Source organism: Macaca mulatta, chromosome 19 (assembly GCF_049350105.2).
Source record: "Macaca mulatta isolate MMU2019108-1 chromosome 19, T2T-MMU8v2.0, whole genome shotgun sequence".
NCBI classification, from domain to species: Eukaryota; Metazoa; Chordata; class Mammalia; order Primates; family Cercopithecidae; genus Macaca; species Macaca mulatta.
This window is the reverse complement of record NC_133424.1, coordinates 49542663-49569515: the sequence shown is the minus strand read 5'-3', so window position 1 is coordinate 49569515 and position 26853 is coordinate 49542663. Positions and strand designations below refer to the sequence as shown.

The window sequence follows — 26853 nt, the reverse complement described above, 5'->3', positions numbered from 1 at the left end:
ATTGGGTGACAGACAGAGTGAGACATTGTCTCAAAAAATAAGAATAAAAATAAATAGTAAATAAAATAGAATATATGACCCTATTTAGCTTCTGATTCAAACAAAGAAATGGTAAAAATTTCTTTTTGGGACAGCCAATTTTTGGGACAGCCAAAGAAATCTGAACACAAACTGGATATTTGATGATATTTAGAAACCACTGTTTTTTTTTTCTTTTAGGTGATAGTGTTATGTGGTTATGCTCTTTAAGATCATCCTTATCTTTTAAAGATACATACTGAAAAGAGATGAAACTATCTGATGTCTGCAATTTCCTTCAAAATTATCTAGTGGGTGTGGAAAGGAGGTAGATATAAAAAGATGAAACAAGTCAGGCGCAGTGGCTCATACCTGTCATCCCAGCACTTTGGGAGGCTGAGGCAGGAGGACTGCTTGAGCTCAAGAGTTCGAAACCAGCCTGGGCAACATAGCAAGATCCTGTCTCCACTAAAACTAAAAGAATTAGCTAGGCAAGGTGGTGCACACCTGTAGTCTCAGCTACTCAGGAGGCTGAGGTGGGAGGATCACTGAACCTGGGAGGCAGAGGTTGCAGTGAGCTGAGATTGTGCCACTGCACTCCAGCCTGGGTAACAGAGGGAGACCCTCTCTCAAAAAACAAACAAACAAACACAAAAGATGAAACAAGATTGGCTGTGAGTGGGTGACAGTTGAAGCTGTATGACGGGGCATGGCAGTTTGTTATACTATTCCATTCTTGCATATGTTTTTAATTCTTCATTTAACATAAAGTTTTAGCTAGGAGTGGTGGCTCACACCTGCAATCCCAGCACTTTGGGAGGCTGAGGCAGAAGGATTGCTTGAGACCAGGAGTTTGAGACCAGCCTGGGCAACATAGTGAGACCCCATCTCCACCATAAATACAAAAAAAATTAGCTGGGCGTGGTGGCACGTGCCTGTGTTCCCAGCTGTTCAGGAGGCCGAAGTGGGAGGATTGCTTGAGCCCAGGAAGATCAAGGCTGCAGTGACTATGATCTCACCATGACGCTCCAGCCTGGGTAACAGAGCAAAACCCTGTCTCAAAAAATAAAAATAAAAAATTAGCCAGGCACAGTGACTCATGCCTGTAATCCCAGCACTTTGCGAGGCCAAGGTGGGGAGATCGCTTGAGCCCGGGAATCAGAGACCAGCCTGGGCAATATGGGGAAAACCCACTTCTACAAAAAATACACACACACAAAAAATTAGCTAGTCAAGGTGGTGCAACCCTATAGTCCCAGCTACTTAGGAGGCTGAGATAGAAGGATTGCTTGAGCCTGGGAAGTTAAGGCCACAGTCAGCTGTGATCACACCACTGTACTCCAGCCCGGGGGACAGAGTGAGGCCCTGTCTCAAAATAAATAAAATAAAATGCAATAAAATTTCATAGCCAACAATGGATGCCAAAAAATTAAAATAAGTTGTATAAACCCACCTTAGATAAATTAATGGATAGGTAGCTTAATATGTGATAAGGCCAATATCTGCAAAGTTGATAGCAGATTCCTGGGGGTGGGTACAGGGTGTTATCTATATAGTTCCTTCAATTTTGCTGTATAGTTGAAAATTTTCAGAATAAAATGTTGAAAAGGAAAAGGCCACCTTAGGATTCTGGCCCATCCTAGCGTGTTCCCTGGTTGGAGAGAAGTCGGTGACTGGTGTCACCCAGCCCAAGAGGGAATAGAGACCTCTTTGCAAGGTCAAGGCTGGACTCTGGCTGAGTGTGGTGGCTCATGCCTGTAATCCCAGCACTTTGGGAGGCCAAGGTGGGTGGATCACTTGAGGTCAGGAGTTTGAGACCAGCCTGGCCAACATAGCGAAACCTCGTCTCTACTAAAAATATAAAACTTAGCCGGCTGTTGTGGTGCACTCCTGTAATCCCAGCTATTTTGGAGGCTGAGGCAGGAGAATCCTTCTAACCCAGGAGGCAAAGGTTGCGATAAGCCAGGATCATGCCATTTGCACTCCAGTCTGGGCAACAGAGTGAGATTCTGTATCTCCTCCAGTCTGGACCTTAGCTTCATGGAAGTTTCAACAAGGTGGTCTCCCAGCGACCTCTTGAGGACAGCCTAGGAGCTCTTTTTGTTCCATCTCTCTGAGGTCTGTCCTCAGGGGACATCTGTAAGGGCTGTCCTGGGATGCTGGGACATGAGGATGCTCTCACTAAGCTGCTGTGATCTGGACTCACCTGGAAAAAGGTGTTGCTCTCTTTGCCATTGGCTGTAAAGGTCATTAAGCCAGTGGCCAAGTCCACCAGGCACCCAATGACAAGATCCGTGTGGCTGATCCGGCCCTGCTGCCCGGGACTCACAAAGTCCCCACCCCACACCATGTAGCAATTGCTGCACTTGAGGCTGCAGGAGACAGAAGCGGTCACTGCACTCCTCGTCTGAGTAGCTCTGGACCCTGGACACCCCCTTCCCCAAGCTCCCGGAAACACACAACCTCAGAGTCCCATCCCCAAGCGCCCGCCCCCTGCAGACCTGAGCACTGAAACCCTCGCCCCAGACACTGAGCTCTTCGGAGCTGGGATTCTTAGCAGCTGGTGTGGTGGGGAGTCAGGCTGGGGGTGGGGGTCTGAAAGGAGGAAAAGGAAAGGAAGCAGGAGGAGAGAGAATGAGATTACAGAGAATGAGAAGGGTGAGATGTAAGAGGATGAGAAGGAAAAGGAGAAAATGGAATAGGAGAAATGGAGAAAGAGGAGGAGGAGGAGAAGAAAAATACCAGGGCAGGAAGAGAAGAGAAAAAAGAGAAGGAGGGAAGATTCCAAGCCGGGTGCCCAGTGCCCCAGAGCATCCTCCTGCTCCAGAAGGTTCCCAGGTCCCACAACCAGGCAGCCACAGAGCTGGCGTCGGGAGCACCCACTGCCTCCTGCTCTCCCCACCCTGCACCACCCACCTCCCCGCAGCCCCAGCACCTGCTGTGGATGTTGCCTTGTTCATCCCCCATGGTCACTGTCACGACCCGGACCTTGCTGAGGTCGAAGCTCATGTCGTGCTGATGGTAGTCAGGAGTGACCCAGCCCACCCACACGCAGCTGGGCTCCTGTCCGGCAAAGACCCTCACGGAGTAATAGTACTGGGGACACAGGAGGGGAACCAGTGGTCAGTCTGGAAGTCTGGGAACTCAGGCTCCCTGGGACTTGAAATTAGTTTCCCTGGACCGTTGGGTCCTCTGGGAATTTAACAGGAATTTGTTGAATCTGAGACCCCCACCCCCTGGTTATGTCTGTTTCTGTGTCAATTTGTGCAATTCTATATTTAGGAGTTCCTTGGGAATATTGTGTGACAACGCCATGTTTGGGTTCCTCCCAGGTTACAGCAGACTGACAAATAAATAATGGCAGGCCGGGCGCGGTGACTCACGCCTGTAATCCCAGCACTTTGAGAGGCTGAGGCAGGTGGATCACCTAAGGTCAGGAGTTTGAGACCAGCCTGACCAATATGGTGAAACCCTATCTCTACTGAAAGTACAAAAATTAGCCAGGCGTGGTGGCGGGCGCCTGTAGTACCAGCTACTCGGGAGGCTGAGGCAGGAGAATCACTTGAACCTGGGAGGCAGAGGTTGCAGTGAGCTGAGACTGCACCACTGCACTCCAGCCTGGGTGACAGAGCAAGACGCCATCTCAAAATAAATAGATACAAAAAATAATCAAATAGTTGCTCACAAATAGCACCAACTGTGCTAAGGTCTTTTTTTTCTTTCCTTCTTTTTTTTTTTTTTTTTTTCCTGAGTTGTGATCTCCCTCTGTCACCCAGGCTGGAGTGCAGAGGCACCACCATAGCTCACTGCAGCCTCAAATTCCTGGATTTAAGTGATCCTCTCACCTTGGCCTCCCAACATTCTGGGACTACGGGTGAGAGCCACAGTGCCAGGCCTGTTCTTCTAAGGTCTTTACACAGATGAACTCACTTCATCCTCCATATCAGGTAGGTATAATTTTTACCCCCATTCTACTGATGGGAAACCATAGCACCTCCATAGGACAGAAGGCACAGAGTGGTGAAATGACTTGCTCAAGTGGCACCCAGGCGGCCCACGATCCTAACCTCGAGGCCAGGGATCCCCAAACCCAGGCTGTGGACTGGTACCAGGATCCAAGCCACCTAGGGTGAGCACTCCTTGTAAGAATCTACAGCTGGGAGCGGTGGCTCATGCTTGTAATCCCAGCACTTTGGGAGTCCGAGGCAGGAGGATCATTTGAGGTTGGGGATTCGAGACCAACCTGGCCAACATGGTAAAACCCCGTTTCTACTAAAAATACAAAAATTAGGCCACGCACGGTGGTTCATGCCTGTAATCCCAGCACTTTGGGAGGCCGAGGCAGGCAGATCACGAGGTCAGGAGTTCGAGACCAGCCTGGCCAATATGGTAAAACTCTGTTTCTGCTAAAAATACAAAAATTAGCCAGGCATGGTGGCGTGTGCCTATAGTCTCAGCTACTCAGGAGGCTGAGGCAGAAGACTCGCTTGAAGCCGGGAGGCAGAGGTTGCAGTGAGCCGAGATCGCGCCACTGCACTCCAGCCTGGGCGACAGACCGAGACTCCATCTCAAAAAAACAAAAAACACAAATTAGCTGGGCATGGTGCTAGGAGCCTGTTATCCCAGCTGCTCAGGAGGCTGAGGCAGGAGAATCGTTTGAACCCAGGAGGCAGAGGTTGCAATGAGCCGAGATCGTGCCACTGCACTCTAGATTGGGCAACAGGGCAAGACTCCATCTCAAAAAAAAAAAAAAAAAAAACAAACCCAGAATCTATGCCTGATGATCTGAGATGGAACATTTCATCCTGAAACCATCCCTCCCCACATCCCCACATCCCCACATCCCTGGTCCATGGAAAAACTGTCTTCCATAGAATTGGTCCCTGGTACCAAAATAGTTGGGGAGCGCTGCACTAGGCTGTCTATGAAATATTTTGGATTTGGGGAATCCCAAAACTATATTAAGACAATTATGAATTTTTGTTCCCAGTAATATATTAGAGTAGGTATTACATTGAAGGCACTGTGTTTATATGGGTGAGCCCAAATGTTGGGGTCCCTAGTCTGTAATGGCTTATGCCCTGGCTTTGGGGATCCCCGGGAGTTATATCAGTGTGCTGTGCACCTCTACTGTACCCCCTGCCATTTGTGGGCCAGTAGCTATATGGACTTAGGGGTTCAAAGGATTAAATCCGTGTGTGCCATATTTTGTGAGTTTCTAGTGTATATTGGGGAGTCCCCAGTGTAAGGTGGGCAGTTACTGGGGACTGTCACACTAAACTTGGAAATTCAGGAGTGCCTATGCTATGCGGGGGGACCCCAAAATTGAGGGTTTCTGATCCACACCGTGGTGGTGTTGAGGATGATCTCAGGGTCATCGCGGTTGTCTGCAGGCACCACGTCGTGAGGGAGCCGAGGCAGCGTGGGGGTGGCCGGTGGTTGGGTCATCATGGCGACCTTCTTGGCCTTGAATAAGAAGCTGGTGGTGGGAGGAGAGGCGCCATAAGAACCAGCTTTCAAGCCCAGCCCTCCCACTGCAACATTCATGCCCCCCACATCCGGCTTGGATACACCCTGCTTCTAATACCCCAGGTATGGCCTCTAGAAGGCTGGCTTCCCACCTACCCCAGCCTAATGCGTTCTGGAAGTGTTGTGCTCTACGCTTGTGGATGCTGAGTTACCCAAATTAAAGGTGCCTTCTGGGAATATGGAGGTCCCCACTGGGGCATATGGGGGTCCCTCTAAGTCAGCATTTCCCACATGCATTTCTCAGATGGGTGCTAAATGCACTTGGAAAAGGATAAGTCTTCATTGTGCGGCACTGTTTTGTACACTGCAAGGTAGGTGGACCCCGGGGCCTCCGCCGAGCAGCAGCAGCCCCTCCCAAACTGTAATGACCACAAAGACTCCATCATTTCCAAATATCCACCAAGAGATACAATGAGTTTTCAATTCCATTGAAAACCACTGCTATTGGCCGGGCGTGGTGGCTCATGCCTGTAATCCCAGCACTTTGGGAGGCCGAGGTGGGCGGATCACAAGGTCAGGAGATCGAGACCATGGTGAAACCCCGTCTCTACTAAAAATAGAAAAAATTAGTCGGGCGCAGGGGCGGGCGCCTGTAGTCCCAGCTACTCGGGAGGCTGAGGCAGGAGAATGGCGTGAACCCGGGAGGCGGAGCGTGCAGTGAGCCGAGATTGCGCCACTGCACTCCAGCCTGGGCGACAGAGCGAGACTCCGTCTCAAAAAAAAAAAAAAAAAAAAAAAAAAAAAAGAAAACCACTGCTATTGTACGTATCACCTGAGGTCAGGAGTTCGAGACCAGCCTGGCCAACATGGTGAAACCGTCTCTACTAAAAATACAAAAATTAGGCAGATGTGGTGGTGCATGCCTGTAGTCCCAGATACTCAGGAAGCTGGGGCAGGAGAACTGCTTGAACCCAGGAGGCGGAGATTGCAGAGAGCCGAGATTGTGCCACTGCACTCCAGCCTGGACAACAGAGCGAGACTCCGTCTCAAAAAAAAAAAAAAAAAAAAGGAGCCAGGCATGGTGTCTCACGCCTGTAATTCCAGCACTTTGGGAGGCTGAGGTGGGTGGATCACCTGAGGTCAGGAGTTTGAGACCAGCCTGGCCAATATGGCAAAACCCCGTCTCTACCAAAAATACAAAAATTAGCCAGGCATGGTGGCGCATGCCTGTAATCCCAGCTACTCAGGAGGCTGAGGCAGGAGAATCACTTGAACCCGGGAGGCAGAGATTGCAGGGAGCTGAGATTGCACCATTGCACTCCAGTCTGGCAACAGAGACTGACTCCATCTCAAAAGAAAAAAAAAAAAAAAAGCAAAACAGGAAAACCACTGCCATTGTAGGGAAAAAGCAGATTTAGTACCTTCTCAGAGTCTCCCTTTAAGTTAGCTTTTGGGGGGTACATTTGTGACACAGAAAGGATCCCCATTTAGAAGACCACTGGGTGTTCACTGGGATGCCTTAGGGTGCAGTAAACTCTCCTAGGGAGATACTGAAGTCCCTTTTAGTGTCCACGGATGATAAGGTCCATTGGGCAAAGCCCTTTGGGGCCCTCCAAGTACTGAAGGATAATAGAGCTCTCCATACAGATAGTAGGGTACCCAATTATATATCCTTGGGGACATTAGGACATCCCGGGAAAAAATGGGGTTCACTAGAGACATGATAGAATTCATACACGTATTTATCAAGAATACAAGGAGTATTCTTACTCCACTTAACATATATGGGGCTACTTTGGGGTACAATGGGGGTTTCCCAGGTTACTGTGGCTGCCAACTTAGGGGGTCCCAAGGTAGCCCCCAATCCCCACTCTGGGCCCCCTCGACTCACCCTCTCTTCTTGTTCTTCTCGGTGGTGGCGTCCTTCTCATTCTCAGCCCTGGCGGGCTGTGCCTCTCCCCCCGCCTGCGGGGTGCCCCCAGGGGCGCCCTCCTTCGCAGTCCCTTCTTTGCCGTTCTCGGCCTCGCCCCAGCCCCCAGCTGAGCGGCGCAGGTTTTCGTAGTCAGGGTCGGGTTCCGCCGCCCGGGCCTCGTCCTCGGCAGGGGGCTGCAGGCCGGGGGGTGCCAGCGGGGTGGCCCCTGCGGTGCAGCGGAAGTGCTGGTGGAACTGGACTGGGAGGCTCAGCCGCAGGAAGAGCATCTCCACCAGGCTGTTCTGGGAGCCCCAGGTGCGGTGAGTCAGACGCAGACACGGGGGCGTGTCCACAGTGCCGTCCACTCGGGCTACCTGGGGTGGCAGGGAATGGAGCACTGAGCTGGGCAGGTGGGCTAGGCCAGGCCGTTGGTCCCACACCTGGTCACGCACAGAGCCACCATTAGGCCATAGAGCACCCGTGTGGGAATTAGTCAAGGGCGCCCCCTCCTGCAGGCGGATGAAGCTCCCGGCCGGGTACACCGCTGGGCCCGGGGGTGCCTGCAGCCTTCTGCAGCCTTTCTTTCGGCATCGTGTACAGTGACAGCCCTGGACACACCCTGGAATCAATTGGGGTAACTTCCAAAACCTACCTACATCCATCCAACCCTCCATTCTGTCATTCTGTAACCCGGCAGCTCAACTTCAATGAAATTTTTTTTTTTTTTTTTTTGAAATAGTCTTGCTCTGTAGCCCAGGCTGGAGTGCAGTAGCAGGATCTCCGCTCACTGCAACCTCCACCTACAGGGTTCAAATGATTCTCTTGTCTCAGCCTCCTGAAAATTTGCCCCAAAACTGTGCATACAAGATTCTTTGTTCTCAGACTTCTTCTTTTTTTTTTTTTCTTGAGACAGAGTCTCACTCTGTCACCTAGGCTGGAGTGCAATTGTACCATCTTGGCTCACTGCAACTTCTGCCTCCTGGGTTCAAGCACGAGCCAACATGCCTGGCTAATTTTTGTATTTTTGGTAGAGACAGGGTTTCACCATGTTGCCTAGGCTGGTCTTGACCTCCTGAGCTCATGTGATCTGCCTGCCTCAGTCTCCCAAAGTGTTAGGATTACAGGCGTGAACCACCACCCCCAGCCAAGTTTCCCCTCTTTAAACCCTTGCTTTCCCCCACAGATTTGAAGTGGTTGCTTTGGATGGGAATCCAGTCACTTCTCCATGACTAGTTTTGGTGAATAAAGTCATTCTCTTTCTAGCAGACCTTGATCTTGTTAACCAGACTCTGTAACTGATGAGCAACTGAACCTGTGTTCAGTTACAATTCCACGAATAGCGGCCGGGCGCAGTGGCTCATGCCTGTAATCCCAGCACTTTGGGAGGCTGAGGCGGGCTGATCACCTGAGGTCAGGAGTTTGAGACCAGCCTGGCCAACATGGTGAAACCTCGTCTCTACTAAAAATACAAAAAATTAGCCAGGCAAGCTGGCGCATGCCTATAATTCCAGCTACTAAGGAGGCTGAGGCAAAAGAATCGCTTGAATCAGGGAGGTGGAGGTTGCGGGGAGCTGAGATCTTGCCACTGGCCTCCAGCCTGGGTGACGGAGTGAGACCCTGTCTCAAAAAACAAAAAACAAAAACAATGGACTCTCGAAAGTCTTCTAGAGACTCGGTAAACAATGACAGCTGTTCTCTTTTGGGCCGGGCGCCGTGGCTCACACCTGTAATCCCAGCACTTCGGGAGGCCGAGGCGGGTGGATCATGAGGTCAGGAGATTGAGACCATCCTGGCTAACATGGTGAAACCCTGTCTGTACTAAAAAAATACAAAAAATTAGCTGGGTGTGGTGGCAGGCGTCTATAGTCCCAGCTACTCCGGAGGCTGAGGCAGGAGAATGGCGTGAACCCAGGAGGCGGAGCTTGCAGTGAGCCGAGCCTGGGTGACAGAGCGAGACTTAGTCTCAAAAAAAAAAAAAGACAAAGTTGTTCTCTTTCATGCCCCTCCTCAGGTTAACCTCTCCAAGGACCAGTTGCCAAGATGAACCTAGGTACTCCTTGCCAGCCAATGAATTTGCCCCAAAATTCATTGGCTGGCAAGGAGTACCTAGGTACTCCTTGCATACAAGATTCTTTGTTCTCAGAATCTATTTTTTTTTTTTTTCTTGAGACTGAGTTTCGCTCTGTCACCCAGGCTGGAGTGCAATGGTGCAATCTTGGCTCACTGCAACCTCTGCCTCCTGGGTTCAAGCGATTCTTCTGCCTCAGCCTCCCGAGTAACTGGGATTATACGCGCCCGGCACCATGCCTGGTTAATTTTTTGTATTTTTAGAAGAGATGGGGTTTCACCATGTTGGCCAGGCTGGTGTCAAATTCCTGACCTCAGGTGATCCACCCACGTCAGCCTCCCAAAGTGCTGGGATTACAGGCATGAGCCACCAAGCCCCGCCTGTTCTCAGACTCCCTATTTAGGGGTTTCTTTTCTATCCTCTTTCTCCCCTCTGTCTTATAAATCTGGTTTCTGCCTTCACTCTTTTTTCTTAGAGACAGGTCTTGCTCTGTCACCTGGGCTGGAATGTACTGGTGCAACCACAGTTCACTGCAGCCTCGAAATCCTAAGCTCAAACAATCCTCACACTTCAGCCTCCCAAGTAGCTGGGACCACAGGCACATACCACCATGCCCGAATAATTTTGTTTATTCTGTGTAGAGACAGGGTTTTGCTATGTTGCCCAGGCTGGTCTTGAATTCCCAGGCTCAAGTGATCCTCCCACCTTGGCCTCCCAAAGTGCTGAGATTATAGGCGTGAGCCACCGCATCCAAGCAGCCTTTGCTCTTTAGCGACAGTCTACTGACTGATCTCCCTCCTGTGATTTGCATTCAAAGTAACTAACAATGTCTCTGAGTTATTCTTTCATAGTAACCAATTTCCCAACTTAGCACACCACAGATCCGCTCTGTTCTTGAAGTTTCTGTGAATGGAATCCCACAGCCCGTGCTGTCTTGTCTCTGGCTTGTTCTACTCGACATTATGTCTGAGATTCGTCCACATGGCTGTGTGTATTTCCATGTATTCATTCTCACTGCTGTGTAGCATGCTGTGCCTTGGGCTGGGGACATCTGGTAGTGGCAGGTGTCAGGAACTCCGCATCCACTCCGCAGTACTGCCCCGTCCCAGCCACCTCTAAGGTCCTTCTGACTGCACTCTCACCTCCTACAATCCACTGCCAATAGGGACCTTTCCGAAACTCAGACCTCAACTGGACGTTCCCATACTTAAAACTCATTTTGCAGAGTCCTTTTGTTTTGTTTTTTTGTCTCCTTTTGTCTCGCTCTGTCGCCCAGGCTGGAGTGCAGTGATGCAATCTCAGCTCACTACAACCTCCACCTCCTGAGTTTTAAAAATTATTTATTAAAAAAAATTGTTTGTGAGATAGGGTCTTGCTCTGTCTCTTAGGCTGGAGTGCAGTGGTGTGAACACAGCTCACTGCAGCCTTTAACTTTTTTTTTTTTTTTTTGAGATGGAGTTTGGCTCTCCTTGCCCAGGCTGGAGTGCAATGGCACGATCTTGGCTCACTGCAACCTCCGTCTCCCGTGTTCAAGCGAGTCTCCTGCCTCAGTTCCCTAAGTAGCTGGAATTACAGGCATGTGCCACCACATCTGGCTAATTCACTGCAGCCTTGACCCCTTGGAATCAAGCAATTCTCCAGTCTCAGCCTTCTGAGTAGCCGGGGCTATGTGTGCATACTACACACCTGGCTAATTTTTTTATTTTTTGTAGAGATGGGGTATCCCTTTGTTCTCAGACTTCTTCTTCTTTTTTTTTCTTGAAACAGTCTCGCTCTGTCACCTAGGCTGGAGTGCAATCGTGCGATCTTGGCTCACTGCAACTTCTGCCTCCTGGGTTCAAGCACGAGCCAACATGCCTGGCTAATTTTTGTATTTTTGGTAGAGACAGGGTTTCACCATGTTGCCTAGGCTGGTCCCGACCTCCAAAATCGTCCCTATGTTGCCAAGGCTGGTCTTGAACTCCTGGGCTCAAGGGATCCTCCCGCCTCAGCCCCCTTAAGTGCTGGGATTACAGGCATGAGCTACCGTGCCTAGACTTAATTTTTTTTTTATTTTTAGAGATGGAGTTTTGCTTGTTGCCCAGGCAGGGTTTCCCTTGTTTTATAGGTGAGGCACCTGGACCTCAGGAAGCTATGGTTTGCCAAAGTTGTACCCCGAGTCATACAGCCCGCGAGCCCATTACCCTGACACTTGCTTCCACGTGGTTTGTGTGCTAACATGGAGGGAAAAGAGAAACTCAAGGAAGAGCACTGTGGAAAGAAGGAGCTTTGGAGGCAGACGAGAAGGCATTGAGGGGGCTCAGTCCTTACCTCATAGTGAGGGTGTTCAAGGGGCACTGGCTCAAACTGGGGCAGGCCTTTGCTGAACCAGGTGGTGACTGGGCGCTGCATGTTGATGGCAAATGGCTCAAAGCCTTCCTGGAGACCACAGATGGCAAAGAACCGCAGGGAGCTCACGTCCTGGCCCAGGTTCAGGTGACCCACCTGGCCAGGTCCCAAGCTGCAGACGGGCAGGAAGCCTGGTGGGAGCGGATGGATGGGCAGGGGTGAGGGCAGGTGGGCAGGGCAGGGGGAGCCGAGGGGAGGAGGTAGGGCTGGGAGAGCTGGAGCCAGAAGGGCAGTGCAAGGTCGGGAGAGACAGAGGAAAACAAGAAAGGGCACGTGAAGGGGTCTCAGCACTCACCGTCCCCAATCTCAATCTCCCGGAAGGCTGTTTCGGAGCCCGAGTCAGACATGAGGACCTCGCCATTGAGGGTGAAGATAATGGTGTTCTCTGTGAGGTCGATCATACAGCCAACGACATCGCCCGGCTGCCAGGGGCGCCCAAATGGTTCACTACCCAAGTGCCAGCGCTGGCCCTGTGAGGAGGGCCAGAGAAGACATGGTGTGGGGAGACACACAGAGAAATGGAGAGATAAGGAAGCAGGGAGGGAGAGATATATGAAGACAGACATTCGAAGTGTCAGGTTCAGGGCATGTGGTATGGAAGAGGGGTCACCCCACAGTGTCTCCATCTTTCCTCACATTTGCAACCATGATCACAGGAATTTTTTTCCCCACTCATCCCTTCTGCCTGGGTTCTCTGCTGTTGCCATGGCTGGCATTATGCAGACCACCAAAGTGGTAGTGGGGGGCTGGAAGCAGCAGTAAGCAGAGGGATGGAAAGGAAAAACGAACCTATCAGTGTCTCCCATACAGATCCATATATGCTTATATCTGTGCACAAAATAGATGAGTGGCTAAGGAGACAGATGGATGGGTGAGAAGTTGAGTATATGACTGGACAGAAGAATGACTGGAAAGTTGAGAATCTACCTGGGTTGATGCAGAGAAAGAAGAAAGTCTAAGTAGGTGCAAGGATAGATAAATGGATGATGGACAGACGGAGGAAGGGAAGGATGGTTGTATAAATGGTTGTTGGATGGACAGACGGTTGTTGGATGGATGGATGGACAGTTGGCTGGAAGAATGGATGGATGGTTGGTTGGACAGATGAGGGATGAATGGATGATGGATGGATGGTTGAATGGATGGATGGATGCATGGTTGGCTGGTCAGTTGGATAGACGACAGATGGATGGATGGATGGATGGATGGATGGATGGATGGATGAATGGATGATGGGACTATATGTGCATGCTACCTTGCCTGCCTAATTTTTTTTATTTTTTGTAGAGATGGTGTCTCCCTATGTTGGCTGGATGAATGGATGGTTGGTTATCTGGATGGATGGATGGATGGATGGATGGATGGATGGATGGATGGTTGGATGGATGAATGGATGATGGATGGTTGGATGGATGGATGGATGGATGGATGGATGGTTGGATGGATGAATGGATGATGGATGGTTGGATGGATGGATGGATGATGGATGGTTGGATGGATGGATGATGGATGGATGATGGATGGATGATGGATGAATGGATGGATGGATGATGGATGGATAGATGGTGGGATGGATGAATGGATGATGGATGGTTGGATGGATGGATGGATGATGGATGGTTGGATGGATGGATGGATGGTTGGTTATCTGGATGGATGGATGGATGATGGATGGATAGATGGTGGGATGGATGAATGGATGATGGATGGTTGGATGGATGGATGGATGATGGATGGTTGGATGGATGGATGATGGATGGTTGGATGGATGGATGATGGATGGATGGATGGATGATGGATGGATGATGGATGGATGGATGGATGGATGGATGATGGATGGATGGTTGGATGGATGGATGGATGATGGATGGATGATGGATTGATGGATGGATGGATGGATGATGGATGGATGGTTGGATGGATGGATGAATGATGGATGGATGATGGATGGATGGATACATGGATGAATTGTTGGTTGGATAGATGGATGTCTGACAGATTGATGGATGGATGAATCATGGTTGAATGGATGAATGGATGGGTGGATGAGTGGTACAGTAGATGCAGGAAGTGGGGACAGAGTGAGGCACAGACAGAGGCAGGGCCAGAGTAGACAAGCTGTGGGAGAGACCACAGGACCTGGCAGAATGGTGCCTAGGGAGGTACCCACGCGGTGCCCATTGAAGACATAGGCCAGCTCATCAGCTCCCAGCTCTACATCAGGCCTCAGCTCGGGCCTCGCCCAGCCCACTCGCATCTCGCCTGTGGTGACTGCTTCAAACTCGAAGTACCAGCGGCCGCTCTGCACTGCATAGGATTTCTCTGCCCGGAAGATGCGCACCCGGTCCCAACGAGACTGGTTCTCCACCTGACCTATAAATGAGGCCAGGCAGAGTCAGAGGGGCTGGGGAGAAAGTGGATCCTAAGACATTGAGAAGTTGGTAGAAGAGACCAGGGACAGTAAGGGCTTTGGGGAACTGTTGGAAGAGGGTCAATTTCTTGGAGTTAGAGGAGAATTGGCGAACCTCAGAATAGTCAGAGAGAGGTAGGGACCTGTTGAGAGAGACCCCCATCTCTGTAGCAGTCAGAGTTCTCAGAGAACAGGGATACTGGCAGAGACATAGAAGGAAAAAGTCAAGTCAGTGACTGGTCAGAGTTATGGTCTGGGGTTAAAGGTCAAGATTAGGGTTTATTAGAATCAAGGGTTGAGACCAGGATTGGAGGGTCAGGGCCAGGGTTATGGAAGGGATGGAAACTTGGGTTGGGGCCAAGAGTTGAGAAACTGAAGGTTGGGGACCATGGCCAGGGTTTGGGGTCAAGGCTGGGATTGGAAGCCAGTGATAGGTCAGGAGTCAGGTTAGGGGTAGGGATGACAGGCTCTCTAAGCCCTTGGTTGGGTGCCTCCATGTGGTAGCTACAGTTCAGAGATTAGTGATTAGGGGTCAAAGCTAGAGGTCAGGAGTCAGAGTCAAGGGTGGGGTTGGCACTCATTGGGTTCCTAGGCTGACAGCTCTGGGTTGCAGGCAGCCCAGGCAGGGCTGGAGTCAGGTCAAGGGAAGTGGTTCCACCAGGTTCCGAGTTGGAACTGGGGTAAGGGTAAGAGTTTCAGGTAGAGGTCAGTCTGCTCGATGTGATAGATATAGTCCATTTGGGCCGGGCGAGGTGGCTCATTCCTGTAGTCCCAGCACTTTGGGAGGCCGAAGCAGGTGGATCACGAGGTCAGGAGATCGAGATCATCCTGGCTAACACGGTGAAACCCCGTCTCTACTAAAAATACAAAAAATTAGCCGGGCATGGTGATGGGCGCCTGTTGTCCCAGCTACTCGGGAGGCTGAGGCAGGAGAATGGCCTGAACCCAGGAGGTGGAGCTTGCAGTGAGCTGAGATCCGGCCACTGCACTCCAGCCTAGGCGACAGAGTGAGACTCCGTCTCAAAAAAAAAAAAAAAAAGAGATATAGCTCATTTGGGGGTTGAGTGACGTCAGAGATCAGGGGTCGGGGCTGGGGTCAGAGTTGGGGTAGGAGTCACGGCCAGGGCCGGGGGTAAGCACTCACTGGGCTCCTGGTCAGGAGGCTCGATGTTGTAGCCGTAACCTAGGAGGGTGCGCACGGCCTGGCAGAGGCTGTCCCGGTTGCTGCGCTTGGTGGCCTCGTCCAGGAGGCGATAGGGCACGAGCCGTGGGTTTCGGCGCGCGGGGATGTCCTGCACCGCACTGTAGCTCCAGCCCTGGCCCACACGGTCTCGGGCCCACACGTTGTGCCCATTTTCTGCCAGACGGTCCACCAGTGTCGTCTGCGCCGGCGTCAGCCGCACGTGGCTCAGGTCCAGCGGAGCCGGCTTGTACCCATTGCTCATCATATACCTGCAGGCATGGCAGGGACTCGGTGGGACAAGGTCCTCACGTCCACTTCTGGGCCCTGCACTGTACGGGATCCCTGACTGCTGACCCTTGTCCCAGCTTTGGCGTTTCCGGCCTTTGACCTAATGTTGCAGTTCTATGAAATTTTAGAATAAACTTTGAGATCCCTGGCTTCTGAGCCTAGGATCACGGGACCCTAGCAAGGGCTTTGACATCAATGGCCTCTGGCCCCCTTTGTCTTGACTTTGGGACCCCTATCTCTAACCCTGGAACTCTCTCGGACCTCTCACCCTTAACTTTGAGGTTTTTCCTATTTTTTTTTTTTTTTGAGACGGAGTTTCACTCTTGTTGCCCAAGCTGGAGTGCAGTGGCATGATCTTGGCTCACTGCAACCTCCACCTCCTGGGTTCAAGCGATTCTCCTGCCTCAGCCTCCTGAGTAGCGGGGATTACAGGCATGAGCCACCACGCCTGGCTCATTTTGTATTTTTCGTAAAGAGTGGGTTTCACCATGTTGGTCAGGCTGGTCTCGAACTCCCGATCTCAGGTGATCTGCCCACCTCAGGCTCTCAAAGGGCTGGCATTACAGGTGTGAGCGACTGTGCCCAGCTATTTTTGTTTTTTGAGGTTCTTGTCTCATGCTGTCACCCAGGCTGGAGTGTAGTGGTGCAATCATGGCTCACTGCAGCCTCAAACTCCTGGGCTCAAGCAATTCTCCCAGCTCAAGCTCCCAAGTTGCTGGAACTACAGGCATGTCCCACCACCAAGCCCTGCTAATTTTTAAATTTTTTGCAGAGGGGTCTCGCCAGGTTGCCCAGGCTGGTCTTGAACTGGGCTCAAGTGTTCTTCTTGCCTCAACCTCCCAAAGTGCTGGGATTACAGGTGTAAGCCACCTCATCCAGCCCACTTTGAGTTTTCTTACTCTGATCCCAGGCCTCATCACCCCCAAACCCCTGGGTTTGGAGTCCTTGACCTCTGAACTCAAGACCTGTAACTGCTCATCTATAATTTCAGGATCCCTTACTTATACAACTCCAACAACCTCCAGATTACCATTGGCCCCTTACCCCTTACGTGGACATGTGACCTCTGCTCTCATTTTCCCTGATTCTGGGCGGATCCTGACCCTGGATCCTGGATTCACACCCTCTGTCTCTCTTGGAGTTCCTAACTCCTCAATCCTGGACATTCCCCTCTGACCACAGAGACTTGACCCTGTGACCTTTGCCCTAACCCAAGGCTCCTTTCTCTCTAACCTCAACTTCCCCACAAGATCCCTCAACCTCCCTAGCCCTTAGTACGGCATCCCCAGCCCCCAGTCCATCCCCAGACAGGACCTGGCCGCCCACACTCACGTCTTGGGGAGTTTTGTCTTCTTCAGGTTGTCCTCCGCCTTCTCATCCGCCATACCCACGTGGCAGCCCAGAGCCAGCAGAGTCCTGGGGGTGGGGGAGCCGGGGCAACAGGTCACACCCCTCAGAGCTCTCTGCTCCCATCTCCTCCCAAGGCCTCAGGGTCTCCAGCTCCCTCTGCCTCTGCTGCTTCAGTGTCTGGGATGCTCTGGCCCTGTCTCTCTTGATCCTGGCCTCAGGCTTCATGACTTCCGTCTTTCCCTGCATCTTTGTCTGTATAACTGACCATGTCTGTCTTTTCCTGTCTGCTGTTTCTCATGTTTCTTTCTGCATCCCTCTCTCTTTCCACCCCTGCCTTTTCTTTCTCTCTCGTTCTGCCTCTGTCTCTTTCTTGCTCTCCGTTTGCATCTTTTTTTGTTTTTTTTTTTTTTGTTTTTTTTTTTTGAAACCGAGTCTCTCTGTCGCCCAGGCTAGAGTGCAGTAGTGTGATCTCAGTTCACTGCAATCTCTGCCTCCTGGGTTCAAGCGATTCTCCTGCCTCAGCCTCCGGAGTACCTGGGATTACAGGTATGCACCACCACGCCCGGCTAATATTTGTATTTTTAGTAGAGATGCGGTTTCACCATGTTGGCCAGGCTGGTCTCAAACTCCTGACCTCAAGTGATCCACCCACCTCGGCCTCCCAAAGTGCTAGGATTACGGGTGTGAGCCACCATGCCCGGCCACTCCCCGTTTGTTTCTGTCTCACAATCCTCGTCCCCTCCATCCTTCTCTCTCTCTGTCTCTACCTCCTAACCCGGCTCTCCATGCCTCCCTCTCTCACTGCACCAGCGGCCGGCCCCAGCCCCCCGCTCCTCTGGGCCCTCACTTGAGCGTCTCCCCCGACATCTGCAGGTTGTAGTTCCTCTCGGGCTCTGGAAGGCTGTGGAAGTCCACAAGACACGGGTGCAGCCTCTTGTTGTCATCCCGAACCTGAAGAAAACGCGGGGTCAACTCCTCAGCCTCCCCTTTCCTCCCCACTCTCCGCATGCCCAGACCGTGACCCCTGACCTCCAACCCTAGTTATGCCACCCTCAGTCCAAGGACCCCCTGGTGCCCTGCGGTCCTTCCCTCCTCCCCGCCAGTGAGCCGTTCTCCCTCCTGGCACCACAAGTCTAGCCGGCCTCCCGCAGGCTGCAGGCAGTGCCTCACCGGGCCATAGGTCCAGCCTTGCTCAATGCGGGTCAGCGCCCAGAGCTCGTGGATGTTCTCTGCCAGCTTCTCCCGAATGCGCTCCAGATGGGGTGGCAGGACGATCTAAGGGCAGAGGGACGTTCTTGAGATCCCCAAGGTCCCTCTACCCTCCTCCATCATGACCCCTCTTCCCAAGGACACCTGTGAGCCCTGGAAGGCTCGTCTAGCACCCCCTTTCCCGCCGTCCCGCAGCCCTGCTCCCCATCCCTCGCCTTGATTCCAGGGTTGACACTCAGATGGGTGAGGGCTTAGCATCCTCAGAATTAAGGAATTATCTGGGGCCAGCCGTGGTGGCTCACGTCTGTAATCCAAGCACTTTGGGAGGCTAAGGTGGGGGCAGATTGCCTGAGGTCAGGAGTTCAAGACCAGTCTGGGCAACATGGTGAAACCCCTTCTCTTCTAAAAATACAAATCTAAACAATTTTTTACTATTTAAAAATTGAAACAATTTTTTAAAAGGAGTGAGAGCGGTGGGGAGCTGCCCTAGAAGCTAGGAACCTCGTTGTTTAACAGATGGAGAAACGGAGCACAGAGAGGCAAAGGATTCTGTCAGGGCAGAATCGCAGTCTCAGGGAGTCCTCACCACTGCCCCTCAAAGAAAAGGTGGCTCACACCTGTGATCCCAGAACTTTGAGAGACCGAAGCAGGAGGATCACTTGAGTCCAGGAGTTTGAGACCAGCCTAGGCAACATAGTGAGACTCCGTCTCTACTAAAAATTAAAAGTTAGCTGAGGTGATGACCCACGACTGTAGTCTCAGCTACTTGGGAGGCTGAGATGGGAGGGTCTCTTGAGCCCGGGGATTCAAGGCTGCAGTGAGGCATGTAGGGACATGCTTGGAGGGAAAGTGGGCCATGAGGGGCCTGGGATAGAAGATATGCCCAAAAAAATCATAATGGATAGGACCACAGGCTTCAGAATCGGACTGCCTGGGTTCAGATCTGCTGTGTGAATTGCATAGATTACTTAGCGTTTCTGGGCTTTGCTTTCCTCAACTGTAATTTGGGGGCAATAACAGTCCTTTCTTTCTTTCTTTTTTTGAGCAGAGTCTCGCTCTGTCGCCCAGGCTGGAGTGCAAAGGTGCAATCTCGGCTCACTGCAACCTCCACCTCCCGGGTTCAAGTGATTCTCCTGCCTCAGCCTCCTGAATAGCTGAGATTACAGGTGCACGCCACCACGCCTGGCTCATTTTTGTATTTTCAGTAGAGATGGGGTTTCACCATGTTGGCCAGGCTGGTCTTGAACTCCTGACTTCAGGTGATCCGCCCACCTCAGCCTCCCAAAATGCTGGGATTACAGGCGTGAGTCAACACACCCAGCCTCTGTCTGTCTGTCTGTCTGTCTTTCTTTCTTTCTTTCTTTCTTTCTTTCTTTCTTTCTTTCTTTTTCTTTCTTTCTTTCTCTTTCTTTCTTTCTTTCTCTTTCTTTGTCTCTCTCTCTTTCTTTCTTTCTCTTTCTTTGTCTCTCTTTCTTTCTTTCTCTTTCTTTCTCTCTCTCTCTCTTCCTTCCTTTTTTTTTTTTCAGGGTTATGCTCTGTTACCCAGGCTGGAGTGCAGTGGTACAGTCATAGCTCACTGCCTCACTGCAGCTTCGAATCCCCAGGCTCAAGAGACCCTCCCATCTCAGCCTCCCAAGTAGCTGGGACTACAGTTGTGAATCATCACCTCAGTTAACTTTTAATTTTTAGTAGAGACGGAGTCTCACTATGTTGCCTAGGCTGGTCTCAAACTCCTGGACTCAAGCGATCCTCCTGTCTCAGCCTCTCAAAGTTCTGGGATCACAGGTGTGAGCCACCTTTTCTTTTTTTTTTTTTTCTTTTTTTTTTTTTTGAGACAGAGTCTCTCTCTGTCGCCCAGGCTGGAGTGCAGTGGCCGGATCTCGGCTCACTGCAAGCTCCGCCTCCCGGGTTCACGCCATTCTCCTGCCTCAGCCTCCCGAGTAGCTGGGACTACAAGCGCCCGCCACCGCGCCCGGCTAGTTTTTTGTATTTTTTAGTAGAGACGGGGTTTCACCGTGTTAGCCAGGATGGTCTTGATCTCTTGACCTCGTGATCCACCCGTCTCGGCCTCCCAAAGTGCTGGGATTATAGGCTTGAGCCACCGCGCCTGGCTGTGAGCCACCTTTTCTTTCAGGGGCAGTGGTGAGGACTCCCTGAGACTGCAATTCTGCCCTGACAGAATCCTCTGCCTCCCTGTGCTGGGTTTCTCCATCTGTTAACCAACGACGTTCCCAGCTTCTAGGGCAGCTCCCCAACGCTCTTACTCCTTTTAAAAAATTGTTTAAATTTTTAAATATTAAAACTTTTTTTCTGTAAAGACGGGGTCTCACTTTGTTACTCAGACTAGTCTCGAAATTTTGGGCGAGTGCGAGGCCCCCATTTCGGCTTCCCAAAATGTTGGTTGTTTTTGTTTGTTTGTTTGTTTGTTTTGAGATGGAGTCTCATTCTGTTTCTCAGGCTGGAGTGTAGTGGCGTGATCTTGGATCTTTGTAACCTCTGCCTCCCAGGTTCAAGCAATTCTCTCGCCTCAGCCTCCAGAGTAGCTGGGATTACAGGCACTTGCCACCATGCTAATTTTTGTTTTTTTGTTTTGTTTTGTTTTGAGATGGAGTTTCACTCTTGTTGCCCAGGCTGGAGTGCAGTGGCATGATCTCGGCTCACTGCAACCTCCACCTCCCAGGTTCAAGTGACTCTCCTGCCTCAGCCTCCTGAGTAGCTGAGATTACAGGCACCCACCACCACGCCCAGCTAATTTTTTGTATTTTTAGTAGAGAGTGGGTTTCACCATGTTGGCCAGGCTGGTCTTGAACTCCTGACCTCAGGTGATCCGCCTGCCTCAGCCTCCCAAAGTGCTGGGATTACAGGCATAAGCCACCGTGCCTGGCCATCCAAAGTGCTGGGATTATAGGCGTGAACGATGGCACCCAGCCCTCTCTCTGACTCCTAAGAGACCCTGCCTCACCAGAAAACATTTGCAGGGCAGGCAGTACCTGAACGGTGTCCACAGGGCAGGGCACAAAGTCGGTGTGTGAGAGGCAGCGACTGGGGCCCACCAGGTGAGGCCCCCGGGGCCCCTCCCGTCGATACTCCTTGATGGGTTCAAGATGGAGTCGCTCTCGAGGGAGCACAGCCTCATGGCATGGGGCATAGCCAGGTGGGGGCAGGAACTTGAATTCGCCATGGCGGCCACCAAGGAGGAACCGCACCCTGGGGAAGGACAATGTGGATCATTGAGGGGAGGTATCACAGAGGGGACACTCTGTGGTCAGTGGGGGACATGGAAGCAGTCCTGGGATCAGTGGAAAGTTCTGGGGAGACCTGAGGTCACCGGGCAGTCATAGTCTCCTGGAGATCATTTAGAAATCATACAAGAAAGTCTAGAGTCAAAGGAATATCATAAGGGAATTAAGAGCCAGTGAGTTCAGAGTGGGAGGGTCTGCGGTTAATCCAGAAGAGTTCAGATGACTGCAAGGTCATGGAACAGTCCTTCAGAGGAGACCCCAGGTCAACAGAGCATTCAGGGACATTGGAAGGTTTGGGGACATCAAGAAGAAGGTCATTGAGAAGTCACTGAGCATCTGTTATAATTATGAGATAAACGCAAACACCACTGAATGGACATTCAGAGAGCTTGGGGTGATTGGGAAAGGACTGGCTTATTGAGGCAACTTTGGAATAACTGGGGTTATTTGGGAGCAGGGTCACTGGGCAAGTCTGGGTCTATTGAAAGGTCATTGGGAGATGCTGGCATTGTTAAGAGATTATTGAGAGAGCCTGGTGTCATTGGAAGAGTCTGAGGTCATTAGGGGGTTAAGGAGGGTCTGGAGTCATTAGATCATTATCAGATTCTGGAGTCATTGGGAGAGTCTGAGGTCACTGGGGAGTCAAGGAGGGTCTGGAGTCATGCGATCATCATCAGATTCTGGAGTTATTGGGAAAGTATGAGGTCATTGGCAGGTCACTGGAAGAATATTGGGTTGTCGAGAGACCACTAGGAGAGTCTGAGATCACTATCTCAGAGGTTACTAGAAGGACATGGAGTTAGGGAGAATCTGAGGTCATTGGAAAGAGTCTGGGGTCACGTGGAGGTCCCTGGGACCTTCAAGTAAGGGTTGTGGCCACTGGTCAGTCTTGATGGCAGACTGCAGTGTCCCGGCCTCCTGCTGGGAGGCCATGGAATGACTGGGAAGCTGTCTCGGGTCAGTCCTAGGACTGAGGACTGGCCAAGGGGCGGGGGCGAGTTCTCACTTGACACCAGCCGAGAAGCTGACAACAGGGAAGAAAAGCCCGTCCAGGTTGAAGGACTCAAAGACGCCCTGCACAGGGCAGCCATTGATGCGGAAGGAGATGGACGGCACGCTGAGGTCCAGACAGCAGCTGACTACGTCTTCAGGGGCCAGGAGGTGCTGCCCTGGGGAAGTCACTGGGCGTGCCACGTGTCCTGCGTCGAAGTCACCAGAGAGGGGTCAGAGGTCACAGGTCCCACGGAACCAATGACACCAAAAGGGACAGATATTGGAGGCTCCTGTGGGGACTTGTAAACCCTAATTGAAAGTGTTCCCTTGGATGCTCCTGTAGCTCTGAAATGAAGGGCAGAGGTCAGGATTCCCCTGAAGTTAGGATTCTGAGCTGTTGGGCCAGAGATTAAATCCTCCTGGGGGCCGGATGCAATGACTCACACCTGTAATCCCAGCACTTTGGGAGGCCAAGGCGGATGGATCACTTGAGGTCAGGAATTTAAGACCGGCCTGGCCAATATGGTGAAACCCCGTCTCTACTAAAAATACAAAAATGAGTCAGGGTTGGTGGTGGGCGCCTGTAATCCCAGTGACTCGGGAGGCTGAGGCAGGAGAATCGCTTGAACCCGGGAGGCAGAGGTTGCAATGAGCCGAGATCACGCTACTGCACTCCAGCCTGGGCGACAGAGTGAGACTCCATTTCAAAACAAATTAAATAAATAAATAAATAATCCTGGGGTCAAAAGTCAAAGATCAGAGATCACAGTAATCTGAGTGGTCTTCTGGGATATCTAGGGTCAGAGGTCACATCTACTCAGGGATCAGAGTTCTGTAGGTAACGAGGATACACGTCAGTGCTAGGAAGCTGGAAACTCTGGGGTTAGGGTCTTGGGAAATGAGGAATAAAAGGTCAAAAGTTGATCTTTTCTGGGAGTCAGGATCCTGAGAACCCCAAGGTGTATGGTCAGAGTCTTAGAAACACTGGGGTCAATGGTCAGGGGTGAGGGTCCCCTGGCAGGGTTCAGGTACCTGTCCAGAGATGCAGTCCATCAAAGCCGTAGGAATAGAGGTCATCGCCGACCCCGTTGCCGCCCCAGCCCTCGCCGCCCCCAGGGTAGGGGCTGTAGCCCTCGGTGAGGGCCCAGCCCACCCGCAAGTGGGTGGCCTGAGCTGTCAGAAATGGAGTCACCTCATCCACCATCACCTCAAAGTACCATTTGCTGTACTGCGTGGTGCCCTCCGCTCGGCCCACGAAGATGTTGGGCCGGATGCTGCAGGAGAGATGGGACAGGAGAGGGGGATGAGGGAGAGGCAGAGAGGAGAGCCAAGTGGTGGGAAGCGGGAGAGAGACAGACATCCAAAGACAGAGAGAGATAGGAGAGAGACAGGCAGAAAGAGATGCAGGAAGAATCGAGACAGAAACAGGCAGACAAAAAGAGAAAACAGAGAGAGGAGAGAGAGAGAGAGAAAGAGAATCAGAGGCAGAAATGGAGCCAGGAAGACAGAACAAGAGGAGTGGATGCCAGGGGTGCGTGCGGCCGCAGTGGACATTTGTGAGGACTGGGTGTTAATGCTAGGGTGGGAGATTAACGAAGGGACATCCACCTGGGTGTGGAGTCTCTAAGTCAGGGAGAAGGTTGAGAGGTTCTGAGTTCTGGGGTCAGATGTTAAGAGCCAGACCTGGTGACATAGTTGATGAGGTTTGTCTGCAGCAGAAGCTCACGGCCAGGCAGCAAGTTCTCAGTAATAAGATCTTGGTTGGAGCGTACAGCCACACCATTACACACACACAGGGAGCACAGCACGTCCAGGACCTGAAGGTCAAGGTCAGAAGTCAAAGGGTGTGCAGGCACCAGGGCAGGGTCTATGGAAGAACCCTGGGAGGGAGGGAAGCCAGGAGGAAAGGACAGCATGTCGGGATAAGATGTGACAATTTTGACTGAAAGGAGGTGGTGAAAGTGGAAGGTCAGGGATCAGAGAAAGGTCAGGGGTCAAAGAGGAAGATCTGGCAAGAGGCTGAGGGAGGGTCACATGGGTTGGGCTAAGGTATCAGCAATGTAAGGAAGGAGATACTGGAGAAGTGAGGTAAAAGGTCAGAGGGCAGAGTGAAAGGACCAGTGAGAGACACAGGAATCAAGATGAAATTTTAAATCCTCAGGGGTTGCAAACTTGTGTCTTTAGGGGCCAAGTGGAAAATGTATTAGGTTGGTGCAAAAGTAATTCCGGTTTTTGTCATTCCTTTTAATAGCAAAACTGCAATTACTTTTGCACAGACTGAATAAATGTGTGAAGTGGTTAGAAATCATGCAACAAGAGCCAGGCACGGTGGCTCACGCCTGTAATCCCGGCACTTTGGGAGGCTGAGGTGGACGGATCACGAGGTCAGGAGATCGAGACCATCCTGGCTAACACGGTGAAACCCCGTCTCTACTAAAAATACAAAAAATTAGCCGGGCGTGGTGGTGGGCACCTGTAGTCCCAGCTACACCGGAGGCTGAGGCAGGAGAATGGTGTGAACCCGGGGGGCGGAGCTTGCAGTGAGTGGAGATCGCACCACTGCACTCCAGCCTAGGCGACAGAGCGAGACTCCGTCTCAAAAAAAAAAAAAAAAAAAAAAAAAAAATCACGCAATAGGAACTTGTAGGGCTGTGGCAAACTACAGAGTGTGTGTGTATATATATATGTATATGTATATATGTATGTATGTATATATACATATATATATGCACACAGCCCACCTAAAGGCTATAATATTTAAAAATTTTAAAAACATTTCAGCGCCACCGGCAGGGGATGGTGGCTCACACCTATAATCCCAGCACTTTGGGAGGCCAAGGCGGGTGGATCACCTGAGGTCAGGAGTTCGAGACCAGCCTGGCCAAAATGGTGAAACCCTGCCTCTACTAAAATTACAAAAATTAGTTGCACGTGGTGGTGGGCACCTGGAATCCCAGCTACTCGGGAGGCTGAGGCAGGAGAATTGCTTGAACCTGGGAGGCGGAAGTTGCAGTGAGCCGAGATCATGCCACTGCACTCCCAATCTAGCCTGGGTGACAGAGTGAGACTCCGTCTCAAAAAAAAAAAAAAAAAAAAAAAAAAACAGCCAGGCGCCTGTGGCTCATGCCTGTAATCCTAGCACTTTGGGAGGCTGAGGTGGGTGGATCACGAATCCAAGAGATCAAGACCATCCTGGCCAACATTGTGAAACCCCATCTCTACTAAAAAAAACAAATACAAAAATTAGCCAGGCATGGTGGCATGTGCCTGTAGTCCCAGCTACTCGGGAGGCTGAGGCAGGAGAATTGTTTGAACCCAGGAGGCGGAGGTTGCAGTGAGCCAAGATCACACCACTGCACTCCAGCCTGGGAGACAGTGCGAGACTCTGTCTCAAAAACAAAAACAAAAACAAAAACAAAAAACAAAAACAAAAAACATTTCAGAGATCTAACCAGGCATATATGTGGCCCAGAATCAACTTAAGAGCCATTGTTTGAGACCCCCGTCTTGAGATGAAAGCCAGTGGGAGTGACGTACAGGTGAGAGATGAGATGGAGGAGGGAAGTGAGGGAGTGAGTGGAGTTCTGGGGCCCCGGGGAGAGGTCAGCGTTCAGAGTTCAGAGAATGAGAGGTCAGGGGTGAGGGGCCAACCTTGTGGTTCCTCCCATGCTTGTCCAGGAGGGAGATGATGGACTTGATGTGATTCTCCTGGATGATGTTCAGAACCTCTGGACTCTCAATGAGGACACAGTACAGGACCTCCAGGATGCCTGCCAGGGTGCCCAGAATGAGAGGTGAAGCCGCCATGGTCATCCTCTCCCACAAGCCTCTGTCCCACTCCCTGGGGTTCTCCTACCAGATGAGGCCTCCAGCCGATCCAGCTTGCTGACCAGCCAGTCCAAGTTTGTGGAGAAGAGGGCACAGTTGCTACGATTGCCACGGATCAGAGAAGCTGAGGGGGGAAAAGGTGTCAGATCCAATAGGACTGGGGATCTGGGGTGTTCTCGGGGGAGTCAGGACTGGGACCCCCTACCCAGGAGTTCATAAAGAAGATTCACAATCTCTTTCCAGGACTCGGCTGCCTCCTCCCCTGCAAACTCGGCAAAGTGGGCAGCGGTGGTGTAGACATTTAGGCGGTCAATGCAATTCAGGACCAGGGAGAGCATCCCCTAGGATGAGGAAAATAAGAAGAGTCACAATAGGAGACCCAGTCCCTCTCTTCCTTGTCTGTCTTGGATTCACTAATTCTGTTCCATCAACAACTAGTGACGGTGTGTTCCCAGATCTAAACCAGCCCCTTCGGTTTCATATTCCCAATCAGTC

General features: G+C 51.4%; 1 protein-coding gene across 2 annotated transcripts in view; it reads right to left on the bottom strand.

Annotated features, from left to right (window-relative positions):
* The window catches only part of RYR1 (ryanodine receptor 1), a 158969-nt gene that overhangs the window by 110016 nt on the left and 22100 nt on the right, over window positions 1-26853 (bottom strand). For both annotated transcript variants that reach the window (XM_028840010.2, XM_028840012.2), the window contains exons 14-31: window positions 26564-26699; window positions 26387-26482; window positions 26182-26300; window positions 24214-24347; window positions 23563-23804; window positions 22544-22736; window positions 21286-21502; window positions 18257-18361; window positions 17934-18037; window positions 17069-17152; window positions 15410-15717; window positions 14026-14228; window positions 12151-12325; window positions 11778-11986; window positions 7379-7773; window positions 5365-5497; window positions 2954-3114; window positions 2225-2390 (exon numbers count right to left, since the gene is read on the bottom strand). In XM_028840010.2, coding sequence (XP_028695843.2) covers window positions 2225-2390; window positions 2954-3114; window positions 5365-5497; window positions 7379-7773; window positions 11778-11986; window positions 12151-12325; window positions 14026-14228; window positions 15410-15717; window positions 17069-17152; window positions 17934-18037; window positions 18257-18361; window positions 21286-21502; window positions 22544-22736; window positions 23563-23804; window positions 24214-24347; window positions 26182-26300; window positions 26387-26482; window positions 26564-26699 — 3180 coding nt within the window. The remainder of the gene's footprint in view (window positions 1-2224; window positions 2391-2953; window positions 3115-5364; window positions 5498-7378; window positions 7774-11777; window positions 11987-12150; window positions 12326-14025; window positions 14229-15409; window positions 15718-17068; window positions 17153-17933; window positions 18038-18256; window positions 18362-21285; window positions 21503-22543; window positions 22737-23562; window positions 23805-24213; window positions 24348-26181; window positions 26301-26386; window positions 26483-26563; window positions 26700-26853) is intronic.